Source organism: Brassica napus, chromosome A1 (genome assembly GCF_020379485.1).
Source record: "Brassica napus cultivar Da-Ae chromosome A1, Da-Ae, whole genome shotgun sequence".
NCBI lineage: Eukaryota > Viridiplantae > Streptophyta > Magnoliopsida > Brassicales > Brassicaceae > Brassica > Brassica napus.
In genome coordinates this window covers 447,652-457,060 of record NC_063434.1, presented here as the reverse complement: position 1 = coordinate 457,060, position 9,409 = coordinate 447,652, and the positions used below count along the sequence as shown (strand labels likewise).

Genomic DNA, 9,409 nt, shown 5'->3' with positions numbered 1-9,409 from the left:
GGAAAAAAATATTTTTAGGTAATTATTAACTTTCGGTTTTTATGATGTTTTTACTCGGTGCAAAAAGATAAGAAAACTGTGCAATGAAATGAGATGTGAGCGCAATTTATTGATTTGATTTTTTTTTTTAAACCATTGTATAATTTGAGATCTCTTCTTTCTTCCACATTAAAACAAAAAATGATAATCTTACATCACATTCTGACGATGTTATTTTATAAAAAAAAGAAACAAAACATTGTCAAAAGGAATTTAAAAAGAGTTTATAACATAAATGGTCACTTTACCAGTTTTTATTACACCCAAGAGCACATTGTGCTACGAAGGCACTTTTTAGTGGTTATAGACCTATTTCTCCTTGAAAAAGTGAAACTAGAGATGGGTATCTAAGTAATTTGACTTCTTGGCTGGTTACTTTGTTTCGGCATTCGAATTTTGAAAAAATAAGTGATTTGGTTGTGGGCCCAAGACGAAATTAATTTTTGCTTCATAATAAACATTGGGTCCGTAAAAGGCAAAAAAAAAAATTTTTGGTTTACTTTCACCCACAAACAAAAATTACGGTTACGATTGTTCGATAAACTTAGAAGGTGTTTTCTGACGTCGGAGAAATTGGAGACAGAGAAAAGGTTTAATGACGAGGAGGAGGAGGGTAGCAGAAAGAGAAAACGGAAGGTCAGTGAGTTTTTTTGTTTACAATGTTGTTTGTTTCAGATTTAGGGTTTTAATCGTGTGTTGGTTTCGATCTTTCTAATCAATTGCATGTGTTGCAGAGGAGAACCGAGGAAGTGGTTTGTCTTTTGATGATGGAAAAATTAATGGAGTGAGACTAATTGCAGAGGCACCGGAGCTGGAGATGACGGACGACCGGTTGATTGATTGAGAAGCAGTTCGCGACGGACCGGTACCCAAGCAAGCGCATGTATGTGTATTCAACTTTTGATAACTTGATTTGGTCCGTGTTGTGTTTTCAATAGGATTTGTCCTATGTCTGGTTTTAATTATCTTGCGGCTCAGCTATTACCAGGAAACAGGTGACCTCGTGAACTTCTGACTTCTATATATGTCCTCTTAGTGAGTTTGTTTGCATTTTGTTATTGGGCATTCTTGTTAATAGTCGTGAAAGCTGCTAGAAATGTGCCAGTTCACAAACAATAAAGTTAGGTATCTGCATCAGAAAGTTTATACATTGAGCTTTCGAATTTGTAAAACTTCTCTGGTTTTAACGGTTTCTAGATTCTGTAGAAGATCTTCTTTAACTGGTTACTGGTTACGCATGTATCCAAGAGGAAGTCCAGCAACATTTTCATTCTTATGGGACAGTTAATAGGTGTACACATGGATAGTTTGTAGGTGTACACATGGACAGTTTGTAGTGTATACATGGACAGTTTGTAGTGTACACATGGACAGTTTGTATGATTATTTTGTTGTAATGTAATGTAATGTGCATAGAATTTGCTATGGAATTTATGGGATTTGAAACTATTATAGCATATAACATAGTGAAAGCCACCAATACAAGGATGCATATTAAACTATTACTTAAGTGAAAAGTTAAAAAGTTTTTTTACCTACATATTATAGATTCATATTTAACGTGTAGCCTGTCCACAAAAACTTGTAACCAGCCACCACCTTCAGAAGCTCGGACTGGAGGGTCTGACATTCATCCTTCAGCTGTTAGTAAGCGTCTGTCTCCAGGATAGCACAACTGCAATATTGAAACACCACAGCAAAATTCAAACACAGCAGAAGATCGATTATACACTTGATAATTGATATGCATCTTAGGGGTGGACATATAAATAAAAAACAAAAACAAAAGTGCCTCAACTGGAAAATGTACTTTATTCGACTGGTTTATTAAATCCCAATATCGAAACCAAACTGGTTTTATTGTACACGAGATCAATTGTACACATGGATTTAAAAGAAAAACTTATCCACAGGAGAAGTGTACACAAATGCCTCAAACTTGTTTTATTGTACACGAGTTTAGTTGTACACATGGATGAGATAGTTATTCCACAGGGAAGTGTACACAAAAATGACATTATATTCCATGTTTACGTACATAAATTCATCTTTTTGAAATTAATAGAAAACTGAAAAAATTTTAAAATCCGTTGGAGATTAATTTTAAGAATATTTCTTAATTTTCGGATACATATATGAATTTTATTTTTATTTGTGAACAATATATTGAAGAATCGTTGTGTGGTCTAGTGGAATATTGATGATATTTGTTCAAGATGTCATGAGTTCGACTTAGACTCTCTTTTTCAATTTTTTTTTTCATTAATGGCAAACACGTAAATACTTTGTCTTCTTTCTTTTAGAGTTTCCATTTACTCTGCAATTATTTTCTAGCGCAGCCGCATATCATTTTAACGTAATCGATATAGTTTAATGTTTTCTTATCATTTATGTTGCTTAGCATCGAGTTGTAAACATCTAAACACACAAAAACTTGAATTATTTAGATAAATCATATTTTTAGCCGAGTTTGATAGAATCACCACAAAGAGTCATCGCCGAATGTTGTGCCGCTGCTAAATCTCCAATTTGGCCTTCTTTTCTAAGCTATATATTATTTAGCTCACCTGACGTGAGAGAGAGAGAGAGAGAGAGAGAGAGAGAGAGAGAGAGAGAGAGAGAGAGAGAGAGAGAGAGAGAGAGAGAGAGAGAGAGAGAGAGAGAGAGAGAGAGAGAGATCAGCCATCGAAATATAAAAAAAATCAATGGCTGGGAACAAAGGCCCGCCACTTTCCAGGTTCAGTTAGTCAATGTTATGGTTAGAATTGAACTGAAAATGTTAAGACTCAAATACTCTTTGAAAAGAAGTGCTCTAATAGAAAGAAGTGACTTAGAGTGAAATAAAAAGTCATAAAATGACCTATAATGTAAATCTTTCATTTAAAAAGTGGTGAAAAGAAGATCCATTTGCTTCCTTGTGACGCAAACTTCGACCTCCCTGAGTTCTCACCTCTTTCCATCTTCCTTCTATAGCTTTCTTGAATTTCTCTCACTATTTTTCTTGCTCACAAATAGATCTTTTATTTTATTATATTTTCATATTCCCCACTTGTACATACATTTTACCTATGCATACTCATATAGTTGAAGATACATCTACGTGAGTAATACTCAAATACGATTTTATGAATTTGACAACATAGACTACATTTTGGAATAGGGAATAATATAACGACCACCAAATTTCTCATGGTTGATATTATTACTACATTTATATATGTTTGCATGGATGATTTTTCAACTAATGATTCCATTTTTTGTTTTCCTTCCAATTCGTATGAGTAAAATACATGGAAATTCCATGTTATATTTTGACTTAATAAAAAGACATTGGCTCAAAGAAAATAAGTGGCTAGAAGGCAAATTGGCCTTTCAACTTGCTGTAGAATCAACAATATGACTTTTGGCTCTTACAATGTTTTTGTTTATTTATTGCGGAAAAGATTCTATTGCCGCAATTTTATTGAAAATAACTTCCAAAGCAAGAGTCAAAGATCAAATGAGAAGTTGCAATATATATTGATTTCATTTCTGTAAAAAGTTATTTATAAATTTTATCACACAAACCAGACACATTATGCAATATATATCATGAACCCGATAAATGGCATTTTTAATCGTAAATTTAAATAAAATTTATTACGAGCTAAGTTAATTGTGGTTCTTTTTTAACAATAAAAACTCATTAAACCTGAACTATTTTTGGGTGAAATAGAACTGGACAAGAAATTATTGTTTTAAAGCAATTTAATATTGTAATATGACCAAATGAAATGTGACTAGTGAAATACATTTAACGCTTTTTATTGTATGGTGGAATTAACATTCGCAATGAAAGTATTGCAATCTGTTTCTTCTTTTTCAATTTGAAAACTAGAATGTTGTTCTTAGCTTTTGCTAAAATTTGCTGTTAGGATTTTAAATCCATGATGGTTGATTATTCATTATCACACACGTCATAAAGTCTATTCTTTTGAAACATTCCCCGGGAACGGCGTAGATCCAAAGAATATGTGGAAGTCGTTCTCCTATAAGCCTCCTTGGAATGAATAAAAGATATCTTCGAGCTGACGAGAAGCTAACAAGTTGTGAATAGAACAAAAGCATCAAACAAGATGTAGAAAAACTATATTAATAAAAAATTGTTTAGTGTTAATTTATATAGTTAAAAATATACTAAGAGATCAATGGGCGGCTAAGCTTCTCGTATTATATAAGCAAAGAACTTCATATCCAGAGGAACCAAGTGCCAAAAAAAAAAACAAAAATCAAATTTATAGAGAGCAAAAATATAACTAACATCAGTTTATATCCTTCCCTGTCTCTCTTGTTTTTCCAATCAGTTTCAGAAGTCTATCCTAATAAGATCCATGGCAGCCATAGATATGTTCAGTAGCAGCACTGATCATTCTGATCCTTTTAAAGAAGAGCTCATGAAAGTACTTAACCCTTTGACCAACTCTGTCTCTTCTCTTCCTCCCATTCCAAACACAATCTTCGGTTTCAATCAAACCGCACCTCTCGGTCTAAACCAGCTCACACCTTACCAAATCAACCAGATCCAAAACCAGCTTAACCAGAGACGCAGCACCAACATCTCAAACCTCTCTCCAAAGCCTGTCCCAATGAAGAACATGGCCGTTCAGAAACTCTACAGAGGAGTCAGACAAAGGCACTGGGGGAAGTGGGTTGCTGAGATCCGTTTGCCCAAGAACCGGACCCGGCTCTGGCTTGGAACTTACGACACGGCTGAAGAAGCAGCCATGGCTTATGATCAAGCTGCTTACCAGCTTCGTGGCGAGCTCGCGAGGCTTAATTTTCCACACATGAGGCACGAGTATGGATACGGAGGTGGTGATGGCAGCTTCAAGCCTCTTCATCCCTCTGTTGAAGCAAAGCTCGAAGCGATTTGCCAGAGCTTGAGAAAGACAGAGGATGATGATCTCCCCTGTTCTGAAACAGAGCTTTTCCCGCCAAAAGCAGAGGAGTATCAAGAAAGTGAATATGGGTTTCTGAGAGCTGATGAGAATTCGTTTTCTGATGAGTCTCAGGTTGAATCATCTTCGCCAGAATCTGGTATTACCACTACGTTCTTGGATTTCTCGGATTCAGGGTTTGATGAGATTGGGAGTTTCGTGCTGGAGAAGTTTCCTTCTGTGGAGATTGATTGGGATGCGATTAGCAAGTTGTCCGAATCTTAAGTGTTTTTGTCTTTAACAGCAGTGTATGCTATTAAGTGTCTTATTAGTTAGATAATCTCTGCAACTTAATTTTTTTAACAGTTGTGGGAGAATCATCTAGGCTTGTTTTCTGTTGAAATCTTCCTCCATGTGTTCGGTCTGGCTGGTTTATGTTTTTTTTTTCTCACAAACCTTGTCTCTGACCAACCGGAGAAGCTTCCATGTATTATCATCTTTAAGTTTCTAATGAATGTAAATTTATTCTAAATTATACTCTTTCTTTTGTTATTATCATCTTCATGTTTTTTCGGAGGTTTGCATGCTAAGTATATTACAAAGATTATAATCTACTAGTGTAATGTAATGTTCAATACCATTTTTTTTATTATTATAGTTAAAGTTAACGTTGTGTGATTCAAATTCACATTTGGTGGTGTAAAAAACATGATGGGAACAGAAAATTTACGGATCCAAGTACAAACCTAGCATATTTCATAATCATGGGTTCAACAAAGCAAAATGCTACTGATAGAAATATTTCTTATAAAGAAATTCCATAATATATTGTAATCAAAGATGAATTAATTATATAGATTCTAAAAGTGTATGTTGTATTTTATGTCTTTTGTGGAAGGCAAAGGGCCAGAGAGGGGTACCTAATTGACGAGTGGGAACACATAAGCCGCAAAAGTATATGATTCTTTATTAAAGAAACAATCTTATAATAACCATCAAATGTGGCAAAGATTAACAATGATGTATACAACTAATCTAAGAGTCTGTTGTCGCCATTATTAAATAACGTATATATATATATTATATGTATTTACAGAACAATGAACAAAGCTGCCTAATCCAGTATTCTGATTCGTTTCTTTCGGCCAGTGTTTTGAAACCCGACTCAAACAATTTATCGGACTTCCAACCAATTTATCGAACTACCAGATTATTAGGTCGACCATGAACGAACCGTATGTTAATTAAATAACTAATTATGTTATATAATAATATATTAAAAATATAAGAAATGTTTTATGTTCTAAAAACATTTGGAAAAATAATTAATTTTAGTGTTTTTATTGTTATTTTCGTTTCACATACAAAATATCAAAAAAAAACTATTTGACAATTTTGTAGCAAATTAAGAGTTATGACATTGAATAAATATATACTTAAAATTTATAAGTATTTAAATGTATAATGTGAATAATAAAATTACACTTTAAATCCAAAATAAATAAAAAGTAAAACATAAAATTGTAATAAATTATCGATAACAAAAATAAATTAATACCAAATCACATCAACTAGTTTTGTTAATAAATTCATAATCCACATGATCACTTCTTAATTAGAATACAAAATAGGTTCTAATAATGTAATTAAAAAGTCTAAAAATAATAAATAAAAATTACTTAATTTTTATTTTTTAGACTTTTTAATTACATTATTCGAATCTTAAAACACAACCAAGATTACATACCGGGTCACATGGTTTACCGTTCGACTGTGGATCCGGGTCGGGTTTCTAAACACTATTTCAGCACATAAAGACGGTGCTTCACGGCAAAAAAAACATTGAAATAGATTTTTGAACTTGTGATTCTTTATAACTAAGTGTTTCACCCGTGCATGCAGACATAAACATTTTATAATTTCTTATTAATATTTTCTTTCCTAATTAAAAGATTATAATAAATTATTATTTATGTTTTTAACCAATTATTATTTATGTTTCTGTTTAAACATTCTTACGAATATTTTTTTGAAATTTCTTTTGTACGCCATATTCATTATCAATAGATAAATCTTAAGAAATCACTCAATATTCTCTTTTCAATTATATAAAATTAAGAATTTACTTCATTAATATTTGTGTGTTTTCTGTTTTTTTTTTTAATTTTTAACTTTTTCTTAAAAGATATTTTTTTAGATAACAACACATGGTATATATAGGAATTATCTTTTTATTTTAATATATATAAATATATATTTAGATTTGGATAATTTTATTATTATTATACATTTATCTAATCAAAATCATTTAAATTCGTTTTTATTTTATAGGTAATTTATATAATTTATTCATTAAAGATATAAACGATACTAACCACTTTAACTTTTAACGTGAGAGCTCAAATGTGAAAAATCACTTCGTAAATACTATTATAGAAGACTAATAAAAATATATTTATCTTGTCATATACGGAGAAACTTTGATTTTGTTATTTATAGGGGGAAGATTCAAAGAAAATACAAAATTTATTGAAAAGTTTCAATAAAAAATAAAAATACACACTTGAATTTTGATAAAATATGATAATATACCGATTAAATTATTATTCTATTTTGTATACATCGATTCTAAAACATAACTAGAATGCTTTCTATTTTTTATAAATAAATATGTATTTGGTTTAAGTGATGATATATATATATATATATTTAATATTTTTTTTATTAAATAATTGTTTAATATGACATTTTTAAACATAATTTGATAGTTTATATTAAGTAATTTTATTTTATCTTGTAAACCGTTAATTATATCATCCACATTATAATATAATTTGTGTGTCCTAATGTATTTTTTTATGGATTTAATGTATTATAAAAAAATTATATGCTATTTATGTGACTTTATGATTTTTTTATGTTTATTAATTAGTTATCAATAACATAATATTAATATATCTAAATCAATTTTTGTCGTAGTTTTATGGTTGTTTTTTCATGTTTATTAATTAGTTATTTTAAGTGCGGATCAAGCAATTTTTGTTTGCACTTTGTTTAGCTACCTTAGTGTTATGTTTGCACTTTGTTTTGAAAACTTTTTAAAATTGCTTCTGGAGTTTGGGTTTGCATTTGAATGTCTTTAAAACTGTCAAAATGACTTGAGTAGGTTTAGGAGTTTATGGAGGAAGATAAAGGTTCTTCCTTTGATAGTTACTTATAATGTTCAAAACTATTACGTAAGGGTTTTCTTTTGCCATGAGAACATCTATTCAAGATCCATTTTGCGTGTATGCCCTGTTCTTTTCAGTAAGTATAGCGCTGTGTGTTTCTATTTGGTTGTGGAACTTGTGATCTCGGGTTCAGCTTGAAAACTGGGTTAGATTTCTTGAAAAAGGGGAAAGCACAAGTCCCTTGATCTTCTTCAATCCTCAACAACTCTAGCCAAGCTCTCCGACTTGTCACATAGGCTTCAATGCCATTACATTTTTTGTTTGTGGTTAATAGGGGTGGGTATTTTGCCCGATATCCGAAGCTGCACCTGAAACTCATCCGAAAAATTCAAACTGAAATTTGAACCGAAGTAGCAAAATATCCGAACCCGAATGGATATCCGAAGATAACCGAACATATGTATAATTAACCTTATATTTCTAGTTTATATTTCTCATTTTATATAAAATATTTATATTGATACTACACATATTTTAAGTTCATATGATATACATAAAATTACAGAGAAAATGATTTGCTACTCATTTAAAATGCATGTCAAACTTTTTATTTCAAGAATTAACAAAAAGTTACATCTAAAATTTAAAAACAATAATCAAATTAATGTCTTTTTAGTTTCAAAATGTTATGTCCAAATCTATTAACCATTCAATCTATTAAAAATAAAAAATATTTAAGTGAAAGTTATATTTTTAAATATAAAAATTTTGAGAAATGAAAAATTTAATTTAATTTTTCAAAATCTAAATATCCGAACCCGATCCGAAATAACTGAACCCGAACAAAAATATCCGAACCGATCCGAAGTATAGAAATACCCGAACGGGTTCTATACTTCTATACCAAAATATCCGAAAATCCAAAACATCCGAACACCCATCCCTACTGGTTAACATTAGTTAAATCACTTTAATGCCAAATCACATCAACTAGTTAAATCAGATACATGTATTAGATGTTCACAAAATTATTGTAATCGCTCTTTTACTTTATAATTTTTTTCCAGATATTAGACAGATCTTTCAGGCCCATTTGCAAAAGGTTTAGTTTACTTTAAATCCACCATATAACTTTGTATATGCACATGCTTAGTGATTGATTAAAGGTCTTTTAAGCATTTTTAAAAGATCTATAGTGTGATACTTGGGCCGAATTATGGATCATATAATACTTGTGTGTGTTTTATTAAAAATATGGCCCGAAAAAGTTGGAATTGGAATTTA

The 9,409-nt window shown here is 31.0% G+C and overlaps 1 protein-coding gene and 1 non-coding gene across 2 annotated transcripts; both read left to right on the top strand.

Moving 5' to 3' along the window:
• The first annotated feature begins 300 nt into the window (after positions 1-300).
• LOC106359459 lies at positions 301-1,489 on the top strand. Its single transcript, XR_007339045.1, has 2 exons — positions 301-675; positions 774-1,489. It is a non-coding gene; the product is annotated as an uncharacterized LOC106359459 (transcript).
• A 2,486-nt stretch (positions 1,490-3,975) lies between these two features.
• On the top strand, positions 3,976-5,379 carry LOC106368610 (ethylene-responsive transcription factor ERF060-like). Its single transcript, XM_048777716.1, has one exon. The coding sequence runs from the start codon at positions 4,410-4,412 to the stop codon at positions 5,238-5,240; it is 831 nt and encodes a 276-aa protein (XP_048633673.1). The 5' UTR covers positions 3,976-4,409; the 3' UTR covers positions 5,241-5,379.
• The last annotated feature ends 4,030 nt before the right edge of the window (positions 5,380-9,409 follow it).

Bases quoted from the DNA above. Each gene is read 5' to 3' on its own strand.
- LOC106368610 (XM_048777716.1), top strand. From the start codon at position 4,410: ATGGCAGCCATAGATATGTTCAGTAGCAGCACTGATCATTCTGATCCT.